Below are 26,083 nucleotides of genomic sequence, written 5' to 3' on the forward strand. Positions count from 1 at the left end.
ATAGATTATAATTTAATTCTTTTTGCTCCTAGTCACATATCAGATTGTTGTCACAGTAATATTTATTTGGTTATTTTTAGAATAATATAAATTAGGATTTTAATTAAAACAGTACTGCTTTGCTTATATAGTTGTTTTAATCCTTTAATTGTTGTTTTCAATTATTTTAAATTAGTTCTTTCTATAGATTTTAACATGTTGTAGTAGGCTTCTGTTAGACAACAGTAGATAAATTTTTATAATTAATTAATATTTATTTTGCTACTATTTTGTATTAATAGTTGTTTAGCCTATAATAATAGTTGATAGAATTAGTTTTGCTATATTAAAAAGTGACTTTAATAGAACGTGACTCTGGCTTGGTTAACCTTAGTTGTGACTCTTGTTGGGACGGTGCTAGCAGATGTAGTCGACGGTAGGATGGGATGGACACCATCGCGGACTAAAGGGGTTCAAACTCTACCCCCCCCCCCCCCCCCCCCCCGTGTATCACCATTTCATTTTTGGAAAAAACGAAAAAAATGGTAAAAACTTCAAAAATTAAAATCCTTCGAGATGTAGTTTTGTTACTACATCTACTAGTTAGGAACATTTAAAAACATAAATTTGGACATGTTTTGCAAAAAAATGTGATAAAAAAGTAGAACGACTATATCTTTTGCATACGATGTCAAAAAAAGTATAATATATCAAAATGTTCAAAACGAAAATCCGCATCCAATTTTGACCGCCATAGGCCGTATTGCAATTTTTTAGAATCCTCAAATTCTAAAAGGAAAAAAAGATATGCTCAAATTTCAGTTTTTTTGAATTTTGGTCAAACTGTGGTCAAACTACTTATTCAAGAAATATTAGGGTTACTAAATAATTATTCAAGAATATTAGTGTTACTAAATAATTATTTCAGTTTTTTTGAATTTTGGTCAAATCTGGTCAAACAGTGGTCAAACTATGGCCAAACTAGTTATTCAAGACATATTAGTGTTACTAAATAATTATTGGTTTTAATAATAATAGTTTCAAACACAAACGGTGTAATGTGTGACTTCATGCTCAAGCTAAACTCCTGAGGGTTAATAGTATTGACAGCTTACTATTGTCAGGAAAACAACAAGTGCAGACTTGGAAACTAGGGTGAATAGAACTCGAAAGTTAAGCGTGCTCAGGCTGGAGTAGTGAGAGGATGGGTGACCAGCTGAGAAATTAGATGATTTGGAATGAAGAGGGGTGATTAAAGATTAGAGATTAAATTGAGCAGCCATGGGGGTGATTAGAGATTAAATACAAATAATTCTGAAATTTGAAAATCAAGAAAAAAATCAATTTTTTCCAAAAAAATTAAAAAAATCCTTTAGTCGCGGTTGGTGTTACCAACCGGGACAAAAGGTCAAGCTCCAAACAGCGGCCACTTGGAGGGCTTTTAGTCCCGGTTCCAGAACCGGGACAAATGGGCCTTTTTCTAGTAGTGTATGTATAATGGAAATATAATAGTACAATATTATTGCCTCTAGGGCATATTTCCAACAGTCTCCCACTAGCACTAGAGTCAATAATATAGTTAGCACTTTTAACTTTAACACCAATGGCAATCCGGTGCCAGTCCATGCTTTGCTTGTGAATAGAATTCATCCTATCGAATCTGACAACTTCAGATCCGTGTGTATCATTTGCATTTCTATGCATCTATCATGCTTTCACAAGAATTCATAATTTGTGTGAAACCGGCTTGGTAGATTGAATCACTGGTAGAACCTTTGATTTCTTAGAGTGAGTTATGGAACCACTAGTAAGAATATTGTTCCAATGATACAATCATCTAGAAACCATACCAAGCTCATAAATGAACTTTCGATTCATCACCCTTCATTTTTTCTTCTAAAGCAATAATATACTTAGCCTTCTATTATAGAATCTACCACAGTAACTTTTTGGACCAATTCCAACTTACCGTGCCACCATAAATCACTTTTAATTGAAATCAAAAAATCCCTTGGAGCATAGATGAAGATTTTATGGATGTACTACTTACAACGAGCCATCATTGATGTAACTCCTTACAACAATCTCTTCATTTTCCTCGTGTGTGAAAAACATGAAGATTTTATCGATGCACTACTTACAACGAGCCTTCATTGATATAACTCATTACAACAATTTCTTCATTTTCTCCGTGTGTGAGAAACATGGCGTTAATCCTTAACAACATTTTCATTATTGTACTATGATCAACAATTTGACCATACTAGTAACTTTTACATACAACTAACTTGGAGTTTTGGAAATATCTGGTTGTTTACATACCATGGAATACAAGTGTGGTTGAAATCATATTTCGCTCATCAGTATCTTAGGATACTGACTCTTTCGATGTGAAATTGACAAGAAACTCTTATTGACATTTTACGTACTAAACTGCTTTAGTATTCTGTCAATATGTATTTTGGCTAAGTCCGATTAGTGATGTCTACTACGCAACCTTCTTCTTGTAGACTCATGTTGGGCCTCCAAGCGCAGAGTTTTGTAGGACAGTAGCAAATTTCCCTCAAGTGGATGACCTAAGGTTTATCAATCCGTGAGAGGCATAGGATGAAGACGGTCTCTCTCAAACAACCCTGCAACCAAATAATATAGAGTCTCTTGTGTCCCCAACACACCCAATACAATGGTAAATTGTATAGGTGCACTAGTTCGGCAATGAAATGGTGATACAAGTATAATATGGATAGTAGATATAGGTTTTTGTAATCTGAAAATATAAAAACAGCAAGGTAGCAAGTGATAAAACGGAGCATAAACGGTATTGCAATGCTTGAAAACGAGGCTTAGGGTTCATACTTTCACTAGTGCATGTTGCGTTAATGCCCAGCTACCCGACCCTGCTGCTTCCCACGCTTCTGCAACCATTCCTTCCTAAGCTTCATGTCTCGTCCACGCTTCTTCGTATCGGAACTACCTCTCTCCTCACAAGCCACGCAGCAGAGCTGTCTCCAAGGCGGGTATTAGTAAGGCCATACGGTCTGATTCTTATGTGACAACATGCTCCACGGTCGTCTCCGGGAACAAGGCCAAGAAACCATCGTTGCATGTCCCCCGGTCTAGCCTGACCTGAACATTTCTATCTCCATCTTGCTTGTTATCCCATGTGTAAGGGTACCCCGAGAATCCTAGGTCCACCATGCCACAGTCAAGGCAGGCAGTCCCTAAAATCCTCCATCTGTGAAAATGTTCTCAAGTTGCCCCCCCCCCCCCTCGCTGGTCTTTTGAAACATTGCTTCCTTAAAGTCACCTGCACACAACCGTGGAAGGTTGTCCTGGCTTCTGAGGTATCTGATAGCATCCCATGAATTCTTTCGGAGGTCGTGCGTGGCTCCCCGTAGAAACCAGTGAATCTACATGGCTTGCCGTCAAGCACAATCTCTGCATCAATGAAATATTAGCACCAGTGCCTCACTGTAACCTGCAGATGATCTCTCCACCACAAAGCTAATCCTCCACTTCTACCCACACAATCCATTGCCACACCATTTTTGAACCCAAGACTCCACTTGAGTCTCTCCATCGCTCTCGCCGTTTTTTTGGTCTCGCTCAGAAATACCACCGCTGGGTTGTACGACCCAATTAGGTCTCGAAGCTTGCCCACTGTGGAGTCCAATCCCAGTCCTTGACAGTTTTAGGCCAGGCAACTCATTGGTCCCGGCAGCCCTGATCCGCAGGATCCGCCGATGCATCATTTGGATCGGGTGGACTTGCTTCCTTATAATGCAGGAGTACTACGCGAGTGGATCCGACGCAGCCATGGCAACGAGCGGCAGCAGGCTGGACCGCGTTGCAGCAGATAGCAGATCTGAATGTGAGAGAAGTTTAATGCCTCTTCGATGTAGTACTCTATTAGGTAAAGCTTCAATTAGGAACAGTGGTTGTACGGAGAAAACACTAGTGGGGTTTTTTTTTGACGAAAAAAACACTAGTGGTCGCATCAATAATTCTACACCTACGGGCCTGTTACGTAATCACTAGATGCCAAAGTTTCAAAAAAAATCGCCAGGTGCCATGATGCTTTCGTAAGGTGCTTAAGTAAAAAAAAAATACGTAAGTGTGGCAAAGCTCGGGTGGCATAGTATAAAATTGGTTAGATGTTTGTGGGTAGGCATGGTGCAGCATAGTGCAGGACTTGCCAATACCCAGTCGATTCCACGCACAGATCATGGAAATGGAGTAGCTGTCTTGTGATGCCTACATGCGGCAAATCATATCTGTGCAGCTAGCGTAATCAATTCAGTCGTCGATACGGATGCCAAAAGAACATGCCATGCGGATGCGGATGCACATCTCCATTTTTCAATTTGATTTGATACGCATGATTCACTCGTTGGGCGCTACAGTGGATTAGGTGTGTGTGTACTGTGGGGCATTTGATGAACGCAGATGCCCACAGGCCTATAAGTAGCACGTGGTCAAGCTCAGCACCACACTCGTTGGGCGCCAAGCGAATTAATCCAGAGCATTGCCAACACCACGCTCGCTCCGCGACGTACGCGCGGTGATGTCCACCACCGAGGTGCTCCTCGCCGGCCCGGGCAGTGTCGGCGGCGGCGAGCGCCTGAGCATCGACGACGCGCTGGCGCTGCACGCGGGGGAGTTCGGGCGGTGGCAGCTGCGGCACTTCCTGCTGGTGACGGCGGCGTGGATTCTGGAGGCGATGCACACCATGGTCATGGTCTTCGCCGACCGCGAGCCGGCCATGTCGTGCCCCGCGGGGGACGGCCGGTGCGGCGACCGCTGCGCCGGCGCCGCGGCCGGGTGGGAGTGGGACCAGGGGAGCGGCTCCTCGACGGTGGCCGAGTGGGGACTCGTCTGCGGCGAGAGCTACAAGGTCGGCCTCGTCCATGCTCTCTATTTCGCCAGCGCCATGATCGGTACGTACGTACGATACTGCTGTGCTCCCGTCGGTGATCTATTATGTGGATGATTCCGCCGTTTTGATGCTCCCGTATAGCCGTTACTCTACATCACATGCTGTCTGCCTCAGTCATTCGAATCACTGGATCGACGCATTACTAGTTCAAGAGGATAGTTGTAGTTGTATTGTAAACTTGCTGATCGTGATGCTCTGGAGGTGCTGCTTGGGATGGTTTGAGCCTCTGCCGTTTCCTTATCACCGCAAAACTCGGACGCCCAAGCTCAATCTTAGCAGCGTTTCTTCTTTTGGTAGTGGGTTGTTGGCCTACGTGCCTGTTTATCGTTCCTTCTCTGGCCTGCGTGCCGTGAACTATGTTGGCCTGCGTGCCTAGGTTTGTGGCCTGATACTCTATTTGCTCATCTCTTTTCGTGGTTGCTTTAGCGTCTGTTATACTCTTGGTGGTGGTTTTATTTATAAAGTCGGGCATATATACTTTTTCTCTAAAAAAAGTTAAACCGCAACTAGATCAGTAACGTATGTGTTACTAGTATGTGGAGCAAGTAATGTTGATTTTATTTAGAGTAGCAAATTGACGTTTACAACTCCACAAATATTAGTACTCATAATCTGAGCATTGGCTTATACTTTGCACCAATTTGAGCTCTCTTCATTAAAAAAGAGAGCTAGATTACAATCCAAGAGCTACATTACGAGTCAATAAAATACACCCCTTTGTCGAAAAAAGTTTGGTCAAACTGTTTATTTATTTATCAATTTATTTTGCATTGTTGTTTCATGTACTTAACCATATGGTTGGCTTGTTGCAGGCGCTGGCATCTTTGGACACTTATCAGACTCTTCTCTAGGTCGGAAGGGATCCCTCTTGGCGGTGTGCTCCCTCAATGCCATTTTCGGCCTCCTCACCGCGCTCTCCCCCAACTATTGGGCCTACGTGGCCTTGCGCATCCTCACGGGCTTTAGCGCTGGCAGCATTTGCCTTTGCTCCTTCATCCTTGCCACAGAGCCCGTAGGGCCCTCCTATCGTGGCGTTGTTGGCATGTCGACATGTTATTTCTTCTCCGGCGGCATCGCGATCCTTGCCGGCATCGCCGCGATGTTCCAGTCCTCCTGGCGCCTCCTCTATGTCGTGACCTCCATGCCCTCCCTCGTCTTCGTGCTCACCATCATGCCGTTCGTCTCTGAGTCCCCACGTTGGTACCTTGTGCGGAGGCGCGCCGAGGATGCAATGCGCATCATACGAGACATTGCGTCCACCAATCGAAAGAGCATCCCAGATGGCATCACACTCAAGATCGACGATGAGGATGACATCAACAAGAATATCGAGGAGTCGTCGTCAATCCTAGACGTGTTTCGGTCACGAACGACGCGGGGCAGGCTGGTGCTGTCAGTGCTCATCAGTTTCCTTTGTTCGGTAGTATACTACGGGCTGAGCCTCAATGTGGTCAATCTAAAGATTAACCTTTACATCAGTGTGGCTGTTAACTCTCTCGCCGAAATGCCCGCATTTCTTCTCACTACGGTGCTCCTCCAACACTTGGGTCGGAAGCCACTCGCCATTGGCTCGATGCTTCTCAGCGGTGTTTTCTGTACATCTGCCAGTCTTATTACCGGCGTCGGTGCCATGAGGTAATTAAATCCTTCTTGTTTTTGCATGTACGTGACATGATGAGTTAGAAGATTTGCTTTAACCGTAGACAATTGCATGTCATTGTAGGGCGCTGAGGATGGCATGTGGGGTGGTAGGAATCTTCGGAATGGCCGCGACATATAACCTATTGGTTGTATACACAGCAGAGTTGTTCCCTACGACGGTGCGTACTGCGGCGATGGGATGTACGTTACAAGCTTCCAAGATGGGTGCCATACTAGCACCCATGGTAGTGTTACTCGGGGAGCGGATGCCATTCGCGGTGTTTGGCATGTTGGGTATCATCGGTGGGCTACTCGTGTTCTGCCTCCCAGAGACTATGCACAAGCCATTGTATGACACCATGTTCGGGTTGGAGAAGGGCGAGGGAGAATTTGTAAATAAAGGGGAAATTACAAGAGGAAACTCCGAAATTTGACCAGCTTTCATAAGCACTTTCTCCATAAGTAGACCCAAAGATATTACCAATGGAACCATGTTGCACACAAAGAGCGAGGCGTGTTGGTTTTCTCATATGCATTACTATGTTTGCATCTGCTAGTGGATATACTCTTACTTTTAAAGATTTTAGTAGAGGGTTTCTATTTGTAGTATGATTCTACTTTTGTGTGCCCGCACAAGATATTTTTGTGGGTATTTTTTTTTTGTCCTAACATCACCCCACACTAGTTTGTTGTTGGAAAAGGCTAGCTTCCAAAATCTGCCTAGCAGTAACATAGCAGTTCAAGAGTAAAATCATTCGATTTATCAAATAACCATAAATAAATCTTCTTAGGTCTATTGTCTACATAATACATGTCAAACGAATGTCACGATGCCTTCACTTGTCTATGCGCTTATTTGTGATACAAATTTTCAAGATGTTATCAATTAACCAAAGGATACTTGTGATGACTAAAAACATACTTTATTCCATACTGATCTTCGGAGGCAATTTTTTCTTGAATTTGCCTCACACTTCAAAATTATGAAATAGGTTGTTGGAATGGAGTATCTTTATGTCCCTAAGGATTTATGTTTAACATATTAGGGTATTGGGACGATGTTCTACTTGCCGTACTATCAAAGGGATCTCCAAACCAGCAACATATTATTTGGACACCAAAATTAATGCTAAAATAACATATTGCAGTAAGACAAGGATCATTGATAAAAACAATGACAAACCTACGAGAGTGTTGGGACGTAGTAGGTACCTAAGGGCATCTATAGCAGATCCAAATAAATTAATCCCCATCTTCTCCCCCATCCTCTAAAAAGTTATTTTTAGGGGACTAAATTTTTCTTAGTTACCGGATTCTCCCAAAGCAGCATGTGGCCGTGCGTGCGTGCGTGCGTCCGTGTGTTGTCTGTCCACTGACGAGCCACTCTGGCTCGTATCCAAGTGCTTCGGCGTCGACATCTCTCCACGTGCTACTCGCTGGTCCTCGACGTCTACGGCGCCATCTGCTCCATCCTCATGCCTCAGTTCCTCCGGTGGCCGGACCGCAGCTCTGTTGCTATCGCCGTCGTCAAGTCCATCTCCGACATGCCTGACGTGGTGGGTGTCATGGAGGGGATTATGGCCGGGTCTTGTGTTTGCGGTGGCACGACCTACTCCCTCGCCCACTGGGGCCTCGTCCCTACACCCACCAGAACATTGCCTGGATGGTTCACACCTTCAAGGAGAAGGTCAGCGACATTTGGCAGGTGGTAGAGGATGCCTTCGCAGCGCTCAAGAGCCGGTGGTGTGCCTGCAAAAGTGCACGAAGGTGAAGCACTGGGACCCCCCTGGTGCTCGGTGCCTGCTACGTGTTGCACAAATCTACGAGGTCGGAGGGGAGACCATGTCGGCGGAGCCGAATTCGTCGGGACTGATGGGATTCCGACACTGGTGAGGGTGGCCGAAGGTGCGGGGCAAGCGAAGGATCAAGTTTTCTAGGTCATCGGAGCAGCGACAGACCTCCGGCGTTGCGGGTTGATGTAGTGGCGACGTGGTTAGACGAGAGCTAAATTTTTGGGAGTGGTGGAGTGGGAGTATCCTCCATTTTCAATGAGATGTGTCTCTCACGACAATATAGGCTAGAGTTGAAATTTTTGCGGGATAGAAGGCTACATTTTTTGGGAATTAACGATTATGGGATATGCTAGCTAGTGCTTAATTCCCCAAAGAAAAGAATCCCCCTGGCATATATAGGTTTTTGGGCATCCGCTAGAGATGCCCTAATATACTAGCCAACCCCTAACACATTTTTTATGACATGGATTGATACAAAAAAAGGGATAATTGATTTTATACCCTTAGTTGTGTCCCCCTCGTCAGGATTGCCCCTAACTTCTGAAAACACGTGGTCTTGCCCAACCCATTTTGATCATCTTGTACTTTTGCCCTTTGACCGTTTGACCGTCACTTTAAAAACTTCATAACTAATTCATACTAAATCAGAAAAATGCAAAAAAGATACCAAAATGTTCGGAAAAACATCAAATATATGTCAATGTCACTTGCATTCATGACAAAAGTGTTGGTAAGTGCCCATCCGAGTTTTAGCTCTTACGATACCACCATGAACAGTGAAATCTAAAAAGAAATCAAAAAATTCAAAAAAAAAATTGTGGCAAAGAATGATAAATGTTTTAAGTGCTTGCCAAGTTTCATCAGGGAATGACACCCAGTCTCCGCCAATGGATTTCCGCAAGATGAGATGCTATGTAAGAGAGGAGACACGTCAAGATGAGATGGAGGCACGTAAGCTCAAAATTCCAAAGCGTCAGAGGACAACTGACTGCATAACTGAGGAGAATCAGTCCATCATGTTGGATCCGAACCCAATAGATAATGTGGCGCGAGCATTTTGGGACAAGCGTGTGTGGTGTCATGCACTCCATGAATCTCGAAGAAGGGGACAATGCACACGCCAGAGAAAGGAACGGTGCACACGCCGGCAACTCGTGATATGTATATGTTGTCGGTTAAATGTTTTTGTTCATGCAACTTGTAAAAAACTATGTGCATGTTTACATGATGTGCTAAACATTTAAAATTCGAAGGGAATCAAATTGTCTGAATGAACAAACAAATTATTTTACAAAGGCTGGGATACGACAACATTGAGTTTGCGTGCCGCCTGCCGGTCTCCAAATATATATGGAGGGCTCTATATGTGTTGTGACAACGGACGATATGGCAACTCTGGTAGAGTTTCTCTTATGATTGAGTGTCCCACTAGGAGAAAACAGGGCTTTGGTTGGGGCCTGGCCAGCCCATTAGTCCTAGTTCAGTCACGAACCGGGACCCATGAGGGGCATACGTCCCGGTTCGTGCGCCCAGGGGGCCGGCCGGGCCTCGTGGGGCATTTGTCCCGGTTCGTCTGGACCCATTTGTCCCGGTTCCAGGCACTAACCGGGACCCATGAGGTGGCTATATATACCCCCTCGCCTCAGCAGAGCACTCCACACTGCTCTGTTTTTTCTGGCCGGCGAGGGAAGAGCTTTATGGTGCTCTAGCTCACCTCCTATGCACATGAGGTGTTCGATGAAATGCCCGAGCCACACTAGTTAAGCTTTCTCCTCTCGAAGCTTGACTTCCAAGATCCATTTTCCCCGAGATTTGTCAAGGTTTAGCGGTCCGTCACGTCCCGTCCCCGTCTTCACCGCGGTCGATCGCCCGCGCCGATCTCGTCGCCGGCGCCACCGTGGTGAGCCTCTTGTTCTTATCTTCTTTCTGAAAGAAAAAAATTCTTACTTTAGATAGATAGTTGTCTAATTTTCTTACTTTTGTTATTGCTTGTTATTATATAGTGCGATGGTTTTGGTATCCACCCCCGTCGGCCCTCGTCCTGTCTATGATTCGGATGTGGTATATATTATCTTCTATAACTATTTGGTTCATTTATTGTTTATGACAATTATGCCGACCAATGTGACATAGATTTTATTTATCTAGGAGGTATGTGAACCGGAAATTCCAACCGACCCTATTGTCGAGAGGTTAAATTTAGTTGAAGAAGAAAACAATTATTTGAAGGAAAAAATAAAAAAATTGAGGAGGAGGAGATGATATTGGAGTTGCATGTTGCGGATGTCGTCGATGATCACAAGATCAAGATGGACGCAATGCGTTTGAAGATTAGAAAGATTAGAAAATATGCCATTCATACTGAGGCTTGCTATCATTATGCCGTTGGATCAATTGTTACCTTGGTTGCGATTATGATCGCATTTGTTGTTGCATTGAAATGTTTTACATAGTTTCAATGTATGGTTTAATTAGATGCTCTGGAGAGCTATATGTTGTTCAATGAGAACTATGTATGTACTTTGGTTTTAATGTGATGATGAAGTTCTATTAATTTGGTCACTTATCTATCCATGATGTTCTGTATTGGTTTTTGACACACTTAATTATATATAATGCACGCAGATGAACAGACAATGGATGTACGGTGGCAGACATACCTCCGAGTACATTAAGGGCGTGCATAATTTTCTCGAAGTGGCTAAGGCAAACAAGCAGAATGGTTTTATGTGTTGTCCATGCCCTATATGTGGGAATACGAAGTCTTACTCTGACCGGAAAATCCTTCACAGCCACCTGCTTTATAAGGGTTTCATGCCACACTATAATGTTTGGACCAGGCACGGAGAAATAGGGGTTATGATGGAAGACAGCGAAGAAGAAGAGGACGATGACAACTATGTGCCCCCGGAATACGGTGATGCTGCAACGGGGGAAGCTGTTGAAGATCAAGAGGAATCAGACAATATTGTGCCCGATGATGATCTCCGACGGGTCATTGTTGATGCAAGGAGACAGTGCGAAAGTCAAAAGGAGAAGTTGAAGTTCGATCGCATGTTAGAGGATCACAAAAAAGGGTTGTACCCCAATTGCGAAGATGGCAACACAAAGCTCGGTACCGTACTGGAATTGCTGTAGTGGAAGGCAGAGAATGTTGTGCCTGACAAAGGATTTGAGAAGCTACTATTGAAGAAGAAGCTTCCAAAGGATAATGAATTGCCCGACAGTACGTACGCAGCAAAGAAGGTCGTATGCCCTCTAGGATTGGAGGTGCAGAAGATACATGCATGCCCTAATGACTGCATCCTCTACCGCGGTGCATAAGAGGATTTGAATGCATGCCCGGTATGCGGTGCATTGCGGTATAAGATCAGACGAGATGACCCTGGTGATGTTGACGGCGAGCCCCCCAGGAAGAGGGTTCCTGCGAAGGTGATGTGGTATGCTCCTATAATACCATGGTTGAAACATCTGTTCAGAAACGAAGAGCATGCCAAGTTGATGTGATGGCACAGTGAGGACCGTAAGAAAGACGGGAAGTTGAGAGCACCCGCTGACGGGTCGCAGTGGAGAAAAATCGAGAGAAAGTACCGGGCTGAGTTTGCAGGTGACCCAAGGAAAGTATGGTTTGGTTTAAGCGCGGATAGCATTAATCCTTTCGGGGAGCAGAGCAGCAATCACAGCACCTGGCCCGTGACGCTATGTATGTATAACCTTCCTTCTTGGATGTGCATGAAGCGGAAGTTCATTATGATGCCAGTTCTCATCCAAGACCCTAAGCAACCTGGCAACGACATTGATGTGTACCTAAGGCCATTATTTGAAGAACTTTTACAGCTGTGGAATGGAAACGGTGTACGTGTGTGGGATGAGCACAAACAGGAGGAATTTAACCTGCACGCATTGCTGTTTGTAACCATCAACGATTGGCCCGCTCTCAGTAACCTTTCAGGACAGACAAACAAGGGATACCACACATGCACACACTGTTTAGCTGACACCGAAAGTATATACCTGAACAAATGCAGGAAGAATGTGTACCTGGGCCATCGTCGATTTCTTCTGACCAACCATCAATGTCGAAAGAAAGGCAAGCATTTCAAAGGCGAGGCAGATCACTGGAAGAAGCCCGCCATGCGTACCGGTGATCACGTACTTGCTATGGTCAATGATTTACACGTAATCTTTGGAAAGGGTCCCGGCGGACTATTTGTTCCGAATGACGCTGAGGGACGCGCACCCATGTGGAAGAAGAAATCTATACTTTGGGACCTACCCTACTGGAAAGACCTAGAGGTCCGCTCTTTAATCGACGTGATGCACGTGACGAAGAACCTTTGCGTGAAACTGCTAGGCTTCTTGGGCTTGTATGGGAAGATAAAAGATACACCGGAGGCACGGGAGGACCTGCAACGTTTGCACGAAAAAGACGGCATGCCTCCAAAGCAGTATGAAGGTCCTGCCAGCTACGCTCTTACCAAAGAAGAGAAGGAAATCTTCTTTGAATGCCTGCTCAGTATGAAGGTCCTGTCTGGCTTCTCGTCGAATATAAAGGGAATAATAAATATGCCAGAGAAAAAGTTCCAGAACCTAAAGTCTCATGACTGCCACGTGATTATGACGCAACTGCTTCCGGTTGCATTGGTGGGGCTTCTACCGGAAAACGTCCGATTAGCCATTGTGAAGCTATGTGCATACCTCAATGCAATCTCTCAGAAGGTGATCGATCCAGAAATCATACCAAGGGTAAGGAGTGATGTGGCGCAATGTCTTGTCAGTTTCGAGCTGGTGTTCCCACCATCGTTCTTCAATATCATGACACACGTCCTAGTTCATCTAGTCGACGAGATTGTCATTCTCGGCCCCGTATTTCTACACAATATGTTCCCCTTTGGGAGGTTCATGGGAGTCCTAAAGAAATATGTCCGTAACCGCGCTAGGCCAGAAGGAAACATCTCCATGGGCCATCAAACAGAGGATGTCATTGGGTTTTGTGTTGACTTCATTCCTGGCCTTAAGAAGATTGGTCTCCCTAAATCGCGGTATGGGGGAGACTGACTGGAAAAGGCACGCTTGGAGGGGACTCAATAATATGCAGGGACGGGCATTCTTGGTCTCACGCACACTACACAGTTCTACAGAACTCTACCTTAGTGACCCCGTATATCGATGAACACAAGAACAGTCTGCGCTCCAAACACCCGGAGCAGTGTGACGACTGGATTACATGTGAACACATCAGGACTTTCGGCAGTTGGTTGGAAACACATCTCAGAGGTGACAACGCTGTTTGTGATGAGTTGTACTCATTGTCCAGGGGACCATCTTCGACTGTATTGATTTACAAAGGATACGAGATAAATGGGAATACATTTTACACGATCGCCCAAGATCAAAAGAGCACTAACCAAAACAGTGGTGTCCGCTTTGATGCAGCAACCAAGAGGGGAAAGGACACATATTACGGTTACATAGTGGACATATGGGAACTTGACTACGGACATGATTTTAAGGTCCCTTTGTTTAAGTGCAAATGGGTCAATCTGCTAGGAGGCGGGGTACAAGTAGACCCAAAGTATGGAATGACAACAGTGGATCTAAACAATCTTGGGTACACAGACGAACCGTTCGTCCTAGCCAATGATGTGGCGCAGGTTTTCTATGTGAAGGACATGTCTACCAAACCGAGAAAAAGAAAAGATAAGGAAGCGAACACATCATACGATGAGCCAAAGCGCCACATAGTTCTTTCAGGAAAAAGAGACATCGTGGGAGTGGAGGGCAAGACATACATGTCCGAAGATTATGAAAAGTTTCATGAAATTTCTCCCTTCAAAGTCAAGGCTGACCCAAGCACCCTGATAAACGATGAAGATTATCCATGGTTACGGCGCAATAAGCAAAGGACTCAAGCGAAGAAAAGGTGAAGACTTTCTCTCCACAACTATTATGATGATGCCTTTGATCTAGAACATCAGTGTAGTTACATGTGAAGAAATGAAATGCCTGTTGTAACAGACGAGTTTCCGTATGAAACCATGATACCTCGAAACAGATTGTCCGTTTTGTACACGAAGTGCATCCAATTTTGCCGTAACCATCTCAACTTTTTAGCACATGCTATGTGGGTGAAATGATGATGCCATGCCAACTTTCAACCTTTTCAGAGTTCATTTGAAATGCTTTTCAATTTCAGGGTCATATAGCTCAAAAAATCAGTAAATGCATGAAAAATAACAAATGAGGTCAGAAAGGGTTGAAAATTGATGACGTGGCTTTGCATGGTGCATACTGAACGCAAAAAAAGTCCGGAGTTTTAATAAGTTATTAAAAATAAAAGAGAGGCGCAATGCTCACCTGCACGTTGCTTAGCTTCAGGCCTTGAGAAACTACACATACCTCCGTGCAGTCTACACCATTTCAAGGCCTGAAGCTAAGCAACATGTAGGTGAGCATTGCGTCTCTCCTTCATCGTCTCTGCACTCAGGGCTTATAAACCACTGCGAGTGCCTCTCGCTTGGCGAGGTGGGACTAAAAGACAGCTGCAGAAAGAATCAATTAAAAAACTCTATTACCGGTTCATGCCACGAACCGGTACTAAAGGTGCTCGTGGGGCACCAGGCTTAGAACCGGTACTAAATGAAATGCCTTTGTAACAGCCTTAGAACCGGTACTAAAGGAATCAACTAAAAAGCTTTTATAAACCTCTAGTGTTATTGAAACTAAAATTATATAAAATTTATGCAACTAAAATTATCAAAGTATTTTCTGTTAAAAACATTAAAAGCAAAAAAGAATTTTCATAAAATAAATATATAAGAAAATAAAATAAATAAGTAGAAACAAAATAAACTTTAATAAATAAGTAGAAACAAAATAAGATAAACTTTAATAAAATAATAAGTAGAAACAAAATAAAATAAACTTTTATAAAATAAATAATTAGAAACAAAATAAAATAAACTTTAATAAAATAAATAAAAATAGCAACAGTAAGTATTTTGTTGTAAGTAGAAACAAAATCAAAAAATAAAGCAAAAAAGAAAATAAAAAACATGAAAAAAAATTAGAAAAATGCCACCTACTGGGCCACCATGGCGTGAATACGACTAGAAACCCAGCTAGTTGGGCCAGGATTCAGGCCCGCAGAAGGCCCAGCAGGCCCACAGGCATATCAGTGTCGGATTAGGCCCATAGGTCTGCAGTTTAGAGTTCGAGAGGGAAGAGGCGGCGCAGCTTATAAACAGGTGCGGGGCGCTCTCAAATAGCGAGGTGGGACTAAACTCCCACCACCACGCCGCTGTGCAAGGCCATTTGTCCCAGTTCGTGGCACGAACCGGGACCAATGCCACCCTTTGGTCCCGGTTCGTGGCACCAACCGGGACCAATGCCCCCCCTTTTAGTCCCGGTTGGTACCACCAACCGGGACCAAAGGTCTCTGCTTCCCGCCCTTTGGGCTACTGAAAAGAGACCTTTGGTCCCGGTTGGCGGCACGAACCAGGACCAATGCTCTGACTATATAGTCAACACTTGTGAAATTTTCGTTTTAGTTAGTTCTTCGATCCCTCCGAACGCCACCCAGCTGCCCTTCTACCCCGCCGTCGCCGCGCGCCGCCTCGACGCCGTCGTCGCCCTGCGCCGCCACGACGCCGTCGCCGCCCCGCGCCGCCCCGACGCCGTAACCGCCCCGCGCCACCCCTGCCCCGACGCCATCGCCGCGCCGCGCCGCGCCGCGCTACGGTCCGGCGGCCTTTCTTTGATTTTTTTTGTTCATATGATGTTCATATGATGTTTTTGTTCATTTGATCATATGATTTTTTTTTGTGCATATGATGTTTTTTTCATATATTTATTATTATTTTATTTAGGTTGTTAGTAGATATCGATTTTAGGTTAGTGTAGAGGAAACAGTAAAACAAGGAAAAGGAAGAAAAGAGGAAGAAGGAAGAACAAAAAGAAGGAGAGGAAAAAGGAAAATAAGAAGAGGAAGAAGGAGAAGAAGAGGAGAAATAAATAAGAAGAGGAAAAAAGAAGAAAAAAAGATATTCTATTTTTTCTTCTTCTCCTCTATTCCTTTCTTCTTCTCCTCTTTTTTCTTCTTTTTTTCTTCTTTTTTTTCTTCGATCTTCTCCTCTATTCCTTTCTTCTTCTCCTCTTTTTTTTCTTCTTCTTTCTCTTCTTATTTTTTATCGGGTATGTCATTGTCGATATACCCCCTCCCTGAAAACTTCGACATGAGGGGGGAGGGGTCGCCGAGGGTTCGAGGGGCGAGGGTCGGGAACTAGCTAGGGTAGAGGGTCGAGGGTCACCGAGGGGTCGAGGGTCGCCGAGGGTTCGAGGATCGAGGGGTCGAGGGGCCGAGGGTTCGAGGGTCACGGGTCGTCGAGGGTCGAGGGTCGAGGATTGCCGAGGGGTCAAGAGGTTGCCTAGTGTCAAAGTATTGAAGAAATACATGGCTTCATCATTAGCCAGAAGTAACCGGGGCATTATGGTACGAAGTTCTCCAAAATTATTCTGGAACGGAGCCCCGGATAGAATAATCCGCCTTTTGGTACGAATTTCAGCAAAGGCCTTCCAAATAGCAATATTCGGAAGGCTCTTGCTGAACTTTGTACCAAAAAGCAAATTATCCTATCTGGGACTCCGTTCCAAAACAACTTTGAAGAGCTTCGTACCATTATGCGCCTATCATTTCCGGCTAATGATGAAGTCATGGTTTTCTTGAATTCTTTGACACTAGACAACGTGACATATAGAAGGGTAGATGAGATCAGGAAAAATATAGACCATTTTCTGCACATCCAGAATGGCGCCATTTTGTTAAATCCCTTGTTGGTCCGGACGTCGGACAATCATGAGAGAGGCGATCCGGCCCAAACCCTAGAAGCGCTGCCGAGGCCACCCAAATTTACCAAGTTAAAAGAGCGTTGTCGTCGAGGCCACCCAAACCCTAGAAGTGTTGCCGAGGCCACCCCAAACCCTAGAGAAGCGTCGAGGCCACTAATATGATTCCTTGTTATGATTAGCTAGCTAGGTCTACGTTTGCCACTAATATATCCATCTATCATATTTTGTATAATAATTGCCATGTCGTAATATTTGCAGAAACTATGGAGCACCGAGACTTGGAAACAGAACAGGTGTTGGGGGACATAATCGCAGCTGGAGGTGATGTCTCATACTATCTCAACGACACCGATGGTCTGGAAGGAGAGGGTGAAGCAGGCTACGGTGATCGAACAATGGAGGAGGAAGGACATGATTATGATGGCTCCGGTGACCGAATGCTGGTGGAAGAAGCACACCGTGATGATGGCTCCGATGACTGAACGGAGTCCGACCAGGTATATATATTAATTAAGCCTGTGCTGACTATAGCTAATTGATGCATTAATTGTTTTGATATGTACACATATTAACTCTCTTCTTTCTTCTTTTCTAGCCCTCCGGATCGAGCCAAACTTCTGTAACGAGACGAGGCCCGAAGAAAAAGTTGCGCTAGGATGAAAGGTTCGTGATCACAGAAATCGCGCGCGATGGCCAACCGATTGCACCCATCCGGACCAAGGAAGCATTTTCTGCTCAGTGCAGGGTTCTTGTTAGGGACATGATCCCGACCAGCATGCACCAATGGTATAAGCCTAAGAACAAAGACCCTGGGGTGTCTTATGTCAACGATAGGCAGAAAGCTAATCTTTGGACCGCGCTAAAGGAAAATTTCACCCTATCGCCAGAGGAGGATCCGGAGAAGCCAGTTATAGAGCCATTGGTCAAGGCTCATGCTCTTAAGAAGATGGCAGATCTATTCAGGAGGTGGAAGAATGAGCTGAAAACAACGTTGTCGACGAAGACAAGACTCCAGAATTCACCGGCCAGTTTGAGAAGATCAGAGATCACTGGGACGCATTTGTGGCCCACAAGACATCGGAGAAGAGTAAGAAGATGTTAGCGACAAACAAGAAAAATGCTGCAAATAAGGAGCATCACCATCGCACGGGGTCAGGTGGCTACCTTAAAGCCCGGCTGTTCTGGGAGAAGGCAGAGAATGACCTGCTTGATAAAGGGGTCGAACCAGAGACATTGAACTGGCCAGACCGTTCAAGGACTTGGTTCTTCGGGGTTGGGGGAACCTTGGACCCTGAAACAGGGAAGTGCGTTTGGATGAACGAGCAACTGCGAATACCCGTCATGAAGCTTCAGGAGTATATCGCCGTAGCGCAGCAAGGGACGTTCATTCTCGATAGAGAGAACGACGAGCTCACAATGGCCCTCGGGAATCCTGAGCACCCTGGACGGACACGAGGCACGCCAGGCTCCGTTTCGTGGAAGGATGGGTTTCCCGACGCAGGCGGTTACAAAGGCCAGGAGAGGAAGAGGAATGTGGAGCAGAACCAACTGCAGGCGCTGCACCCAAGGGTACAAGCGCTAGAGGAACGAGAAGTAGTTCATAGCAAGCGACCTGCCGAAGCTACCCCGCCATCTCAGCGGAGAAGCAGCGTGGCTTCCACCGAGCTGCTTCAGGAGCCTGTCTTCACGGCTCCTGCTAGCTACCACGTGGATGCTATCACGGAGTCTCAAGATTGCCACCTTATGACGCAATGGCAGAACTTCAGAGTCAAGGCGGCTGTCGGCTCTGTTGCACCTCCTGAACCCGGCGCAACTTTTCACTGCCATCCGATTCCAGAAGGATATGATGCTGTGATGGTGGATGAAATAACGGAGGGATTTGAGGAGCTTGAGCTTGACCACCATACCGGTGAAGGGGAGACTCGGCTGGGTTTCCGCTCTGAAGACACCATGTCTATGGCAGAAGGAGCTCATCAACCTTCCGAACTGGACGCCTCCGCCTCCTCCTCCTCCTCCGGCGAGTCAGGGCACTCTGCCTCCTCCTCCGGCGAGTGATCAGGGCACTCTGCCTCCTTCTCCGGCGTGTGGCGGCACTCCGCCTCCTTCTCAGCCAGCGCCGGCGCGTCTGATCAGCCAGCCTCCTCCTCCGCTTCGTCAGCAAGGGCGGAAGAGAGCCGCCGCCGCTCCGGCTGCTCCGGCCGCTCCGGCGTCTAGCAGTACACCCAGAGGCGGGAGGCAATACAAATTCAGTCCATCTCTCAAGCCTCTAGAGAAGTTACCATATGAGATGACCGAGAAGGAAAACGCGGAGATCTGTCAGGCCCAAGTGAGGGACTTCTTTGAAATGCAAAGAGCTAAGAAACATCCACCTCTGGAGGATAAGATCGATCCAGTGAAATCGAAGCGCACTTTGGATGCCCTGAAGCGACCACCACCATCTCCGCCGCAAACCAACTATGAGCGCATTATTGAAAGGACATATAAGGAAGCGTCCCGGTCGGGAAGTACTTGCAGTGATCGAATGTTAGCAGAACAAAGAAGTGGGAAAAATTCCCCAGCTCGGCGAACAAGCGAACCAATCGTGCCCCCCGCTCAAGGTGTCTAGCGATATCGTCGCTAATCATCCGGGGATCTTGCCCGGTACCAATCATGCAGACTACATGCACGACGACGATGCACATTTTGATATAATGGAGGTGGACGAATTCAGATACCAGTACGGGAAGCCTCTCGTCAAAGATGGAAGTCCTCCTCTAACAACAATGATGCGAAGATTCCATGATTGGTACATAAAAACCTGCAGAGAGTCTGGGAAGGATACTTTGACGCTGAGAGTTAAAGAGGAGCACGACCTCGTTGGAATTGATCTGTTGTCTGTTCCATTTGAGGAGTTCTTCCAGTTTTTCAATCAAAAGGCCCTCGATAAATTAACGGTCACTTGCTACTGTCTATAAGTACTACTTCTGTCATTAAGTCTCTATATATAGCTCAGCTCTTTCATTGCATGTATATATAATTATCCTCACTATATTATGCAGATTGAAGATCGCCGAATGCAAGAAAAGACAAATCAGTGATATTGGGTTCATCAACACCAATCTCATAGATGAATTTACGGTTAAATTTCATGCCAAAGAAGCCGATGCCAACTTGCTACGATCGTTGGTAATAAATCAAAACAAAGATATAATACTCTTTCCTTACAACTTCAAGTGAGTGTTACTGTCTTGTGCATATTCGGTTTCCCTTATTACTCGAGGTTATAGTAATGTAATTGATGAGTTATGCATGCGTGCGCAGATTCCACTATATTCTCTTAGAGATTAAGCTTGAGCAGGGACTAGTAACCGTCTTATACTCGAGAAGAAAAGATCCCGAGGACTATGCGGACATGACTAAAATGCTCGAGAAGTAAGTTCAATCGATCATTATCGCACCATATCGGCAACTTTGTTCATTTCCTGATATCAAGTAATTGTTTTCTTTTTCTGGCAGGGTTTGGAAAAAGTTCACCGCACAAGCTCCGGGACTGCCGGGGGAGCTGCGATTTACACACCCGAAAGTAAGTACTACTAGCTAGTTCCGCGCATCTCCCAGTGATTCTAGCGATAGTTCCATCAATACCATTTAGCATGCTTGCTTATCAGTTTGATTGACCTCTATTTCTTGTAAAGTGGTTGTGGCAGGAACCCGGGAATAATTACTGTGGATACTACGTTTGCGAGTCCATCCGCCACACGACCTGTGAGCGGGCTACTCTAAAAAACAATATGAAGTGCGTAAGCAATAATATTCTGTTTTATTACCATCATTTGTGTTGAGTTTCATTCATATATATGTATTGACCCCCTTCTTCAAATTAGATGTTCCAGATGCGAGATGAACTCCTAGCACAAGATCGCATACGAGCAATTCAAGAGGAATTGGCGGGATTCTTTCTTGACCACGTCATCAATAAAGACGAAGAATACCATGTGGAACTTGAGTTCATATGTTTGGGGATTATATTGTAAGAGATCTTATATTGTATATATATGTAGCCAGTAGCGTCGGATAGATATACGAAAACTTGTTGTTGGACCAATCTCTCGGAGAAGGAGAGGTCGATCACTTCTCTCTGTATATGTTCATGACGATCTTCTGTACTTAATGGTTTCCTTCATTTGCTTACTAGCTAGCATGTCGAGTCCTCTCTATACGTATAGCACGTAGCATCGACTAAGCACGGAGATAAGAGAGGACACTTCTCTCTATTAGCTATCTAACACAATATATGAAACCCCTACATTAACCCTACAAAACCCCCAAAACCCCCACCCCCTTTCAAAAAAACCCCCAGCCCCTGAACTGCTGACGCGTGGATGCATGTTTGTCCCGGTTGGTGCTACCAACCGGGACAAAAGGTCCCCCTGCCTGGGCAAGCCGCAGCGGCCACGTGGAGCCCCATCTGTCCCGGTTGGTATACGAACCGGGACTAAAGGTATTGGGCTTTAGTACCGCTTCAATTGTCGCTTGGGATCCTTCCCGACTACTTACCTAGGCATGCCTATTAGTGACACTCGTCTGCTGGAGAAAGACTTCCGCCCAATAATTGCCAAGATCCAACCTAGGATGGAGCCTTGGTAGGGACGGTGGCTTTCCAAGGCTGCTCGAGTGATTCTGATGAACTCCTCCCTTATTAGCCTATTGATGTACATCATGGGATTCTATAGTCTACATGAATCCCATCATCAGGAGGTCACCAAACTCCTCTCCAGATTCTTCTGGGCTTGAGAGAACAATAAACAGAAGTACCACATGGTGAAGTGGTCTGAGATTTGTAAGCCTAACGACCAAGGAGGCCTTGGGGTCATTTTATCCAAGCGGATGAATATTGCCCTCCTCTCCAAATGGCTCTGGCGAATTCAGACCGAGGAGGGAGGCCTATGGCTGGAGATTATCCGCGCGAAGTACCTTCGCGGGTGTCGGTGTCAAAACCGGCGGATCTCGGGTAGGGGGTCCCGAACTATGCGTCTAGGATCGATGGTAACAGGAGACGGGGGACACGATGTTTACCTAGGTTCGGGCCCTCTCTATGGAGGTAGTACCCTACTTCCTGCTTGATTGATCTTGATGAATATGAGTGTTACAAGAGTTGATCTACCACGAGATCGCAATGGCTAAACCCTAGAAGCCTGGCCTATATGTATATGATAATGGATGTGTCCTATCCGGACTATGCTCTCCGGTTTATATAGACATCGGAGAGATCTAGGGTTACATGGGATCGGTTACATAAGAAAGAATCTTCATAGCTGGTCGCCTAGCTTGCCTTCCACGCCAAGGAGAGTCCAATCCGGACACGAGTATGGTCTTCGGTCTTCATTTCTTCACAGCCCATCAGTCCGGCCCATGGATAACAGCCGGACGCCCGAGGACCCCTTAGTCCAGGACTCCCTCAGTAGCCCCTGAACCTGGCTTCGATGATGAGGGTTGGCCAGTCGTCGGCTTCTGCCCTCACGTAGGTAGTACGGAGGTGTTCGGGATGGATTCTAAACAATCTTGATCCAATTATATGGTCCTTTGGAGGAGTTGTTTAGCGCAACGAACAAGGCAATCGGACTGTATGGCTTGAACGCCCTCACTTAGCCATAGGAGTTTTATAATTAAGCAAGTGTGCAGCCCCTGGTCCAGGCCAGGGTGCTGTCAGCATCTGATCAGGAAATGCCGATCCTTCGCATGACGCGGAAAAAATCTCCAATGATTATTGTAACCCTCGAACAGCTGACCGGCTCTCGCCGTATCATGACAGTCAGTTTTCGGCTTTCTCTACTGAGGTGCTCATCTAGTCAAGGCCAGGGCACAATCGCAGTAGTTCTCCCTTTACTACCCTAGCCGATGGAGCGGAACGTAGGGTAGCAAGCACAGGAGCCGGGCAACCCAACTATTGACCAAAGACATGATTCGGAGCCAATGCATACAATGCTAAATTCGGGGTGCGGAACTTTTGTATAGGAAGTGTTCGGACTTTGCTGCCGTATTGTGGGGCGATAAGCAGCCCCTAGCGAATATGAAACATACAGAAGAGTATCGATGCGGCAAATAAGCAGATCGAAATAAAACGGAGTAAGAAGCGAAAACCACAGAAGCTGGGCCACGAACCATTTTGATTATAACTGGATGGATACGTCAAGGCGTATCTTGTACAGATGGTGTGAGAAGTATCCGGGCTATTAACATGCCGGAATCAGTAGGGCACAGCATGCGGGTCCTGAGAAATAAGTATGAATACCGTCAAGAAGAACGTATAAAGGTTACCCTACACACCTGTGCTGCTTGCCTCCGTTGTATGCCAATCCTTCCAAAGGACTCGCGATCAGGCCCGTGGAAAGAGGAACCTGAAACAAGAAAAAGGTAAAAGTACGTGTGTCCGGGATCTGTCTGGCCGAACTGTAGATCCCGGGTTATCTTGTGCCTCCGTCGATGTCCATGGAATTTTGAGTGCGTAATTGTGTACGCATGGTACGAATGCCACTACCTCATTGGAACTGGGACGGGGGCCGAATTGCTAGTCAAGCTCTTGACGAGTCGCGCCGTCCTGTTGCAGTGAAGTCCGGAACCTCTTAATGATGTCCGAGGGCTCGACAGTCGTACTATGGTGCTGCTTGGGAAGGCCGCTCTATACTTCTGCTGCTAAGGCGGCGGTGTGCTCCTCTGTTCGGAGGGAGCGTTCCGTATTGCCATTGACTGTTATGACGCCGCGTGGACCGGGCATCTTGAGCTTGAGATAAGCATAGTGTGGCACTGCGTTGAATCTAGCGAATGCGGTTCGTCCGAGCAGGGCGTGATAGCCGCTGCGGAAGGGGACGATATCGAAGATTAACTCTTCGCTTCGGAAGTTGTCCGGAGAACCAAAGACCACCTCCAGCGTGATTGAGCCTGTACAACGGGCCTCTATGCCTGGTATGACTCCTTTAAAGGTTGTCTTTGTTGGTTTGATTCGTGAGGGTTAATGCCCATCTTCCGCACTGTGTCCTGATAAAGCAGGTTGAGGCTGCTACCACCGTCCATTAGGACTCGTGTTAGGTGAAACCCGTCAATAATTGGGTCGAGGACTAGTGCGGCTGAACCGCCATGGCGGATACTAGTTGGGTGATCTCGGCGATCGAAGGTGATCGGGAATGATGACCACGGATTGAATTTTGGGGCGACTGGCTCTACCGCGTAGACGTCCCTAAGTGCTCGCTTACGCTCCGTTTTGGTGATGTGCGTAGCGTATATCATGTTCACTGTTTTGACTTGAGGAGGAAATTTCTTCTGCCCCCCAGTGTTCGGCTGCCGAGGCTCTTCGTCCTCGTCCTCACTTTGTGATCCCTTTTCCTTGTTTTCGGCATTTAACTTGCCAGCCTTCTTGAAAACCCAATAATCTCTGTTGGTATGATTAGCTTGCTTATCCGGGGTGCCGTGTATCTGGCACAGACGGTCGAGTATGCGGTCCAGGCTGGAAGGTCCTTCATTGTTCCTTTTGTAGGGCTTCTTCTGTTGGCCGGACTTGGAGCCAGTGAATCCGGCGTTGACCGTGGTGTCACCGGTGTTGTTGCCACTGCTTCGGCGTTTGTGTCTATTGCGCCGGAGCTTGCTAGTGCTATTCTTGGCCTCGGAAGGGCCTGTCTCGCTAGCTGTATTGTTACTACGGGCCAGCCAACTGTCCTCTCCCGCGCAAAAGCGGGTCATGAGTGCCGTGAGGGCTGCCATGGACTTCGGCTTTTCTTGGCCGAGGTGGCGTGGTAGCCATTCGTCACGGATGTTGTGTTTAAAGGCTGCTAAGGCCTCGGCATCCGGACAGTCAACGATCTGGTTCTTTTTGGTTAGGAACCTAGTTCAGAATTTTCTGGCTGATTCTCCAGGTTGTTGAACTATGTGGCTTAAGTCATCGGCGTCTGGTGGCCGGACGTAGGTTCCTTGGAAGTTGTCCAGGAAAGCTTTTTCCAAGTCCTCCCAGCTGCCGATAGAATTTTCAGGCAGGCTGTTAAGCCAGTGCCGGGCTGGCCCTTTGAGCTTTAGTCGGAGGTATTTAATGGCGTGGAGGTCATCTCCTCGAGCCATATGGATATGGAGAATGAAATCCTCGATCCATACTGCGGGATCAGTTGTGCCATCGTATGATTCGATATTGACGGGCTTGAACCCCTCACGGAATTCGTGATCCAGTACTTCATCTGTGAAGCAGAGAGGGTGTGCGGCGCCCCTGTATCGGGTCGCGTCGTGGCGTAGCTCTGATGGAGTCCGTCTGCGGTATTCGGCCCGGGCGTGGTTAGATTTATCACGTCCGAATAGGTAGCCGTCGTCGTGCCTCGAGGTGCACCCTCGTGATCCGTAGATCGATCTTATATGTCCTGCTCTATCGCCCAAGATCCGCCGGAGGTCGTATGTGTGACCCCGAACTCTTTTGTCTCTATTTTTACGAGCGGTGGGGCAGGCTGTTGTTTGGTCTGAGTTGCCGCTTTATCCCGGCCACGGGGTGGCCGGTCGGCCGCCCTGTCTCGACCGCGTGGTGGTCGTTCTGCATTACGCGAGGGAGATGTGCGCTCCGGTGCTTCCTCATCGAATTGAGGTAGCAGTCTGCGTTTCGGGTAGCTCTTGGCTGGGCGCCTGGGGCCGTATTCTTCGGCTGTCAGGACATCAGTCCATCTGTCGACGAGCAGATCTTGTTCGGCTTGAAGCTGCTGCTATTCTTTTTCAGGCTCTTTGCAGTGGCTATGAGCTGAAGCTTAAAGCGCTCCTGCTCCAGAGGATCTTCTGGCACGATGAAGTCTTAGTTGCCGAGGCTTGTCTCCTCCTCGGAGGGTGGACGGTAACTATCGTCCTCCGAGTCATCTTCTATGGCCTGTTCATCAGGGTTGTCTTG

The 26,083-nt window shown here is 46.4% G+C and overlaps 1 protein-coding gene across 1 annotated transcript; it reads left to right on the top strand.

The window, feature by feature from the left end:
• The first annotated feature begins 4,470 nt into the window (after window positions 1–4,470).
• Window positions 4,471–7,106, top strand: LOC109747028 (organic cation/carnitine transporter 4-like). The gene is made up of 3 exons (XM_020306122.3): window positions 4,471–4,916; window positions 5,728–6,550; window positions 6,639–7,106. Exons 1-3 carry the CDS (start codon window positions 4,544–4,546, stop codon window positions 6,988–6,990), a joined length of 1,548 nt encoding a protein of 515 aa, XP_020161711.1. The 5' UTR covers window positions 4,471–4,543; the 3' UTR covers window positions 6,991–7,106.
• Window positions 7,107–26,083: the final 18,977 nt, after the last annotated feature.

The sequence above is a fragment of the Aegilops tauschii genome, chromosome 2, assembly GCF_002575655.3.
Source record: "Aegilops tauschii subsp. strangulata cultivar AL8/78 chromosome 2, Aet v6.0, whole genome shotgun sequence".
Classification (NCBI taxonomy): Eukaryota; Viridiplantae; Streptophyta; class Magnoliopsida; order Poales; family Poaceae; genus Aegilops; species Aegilops tauschii.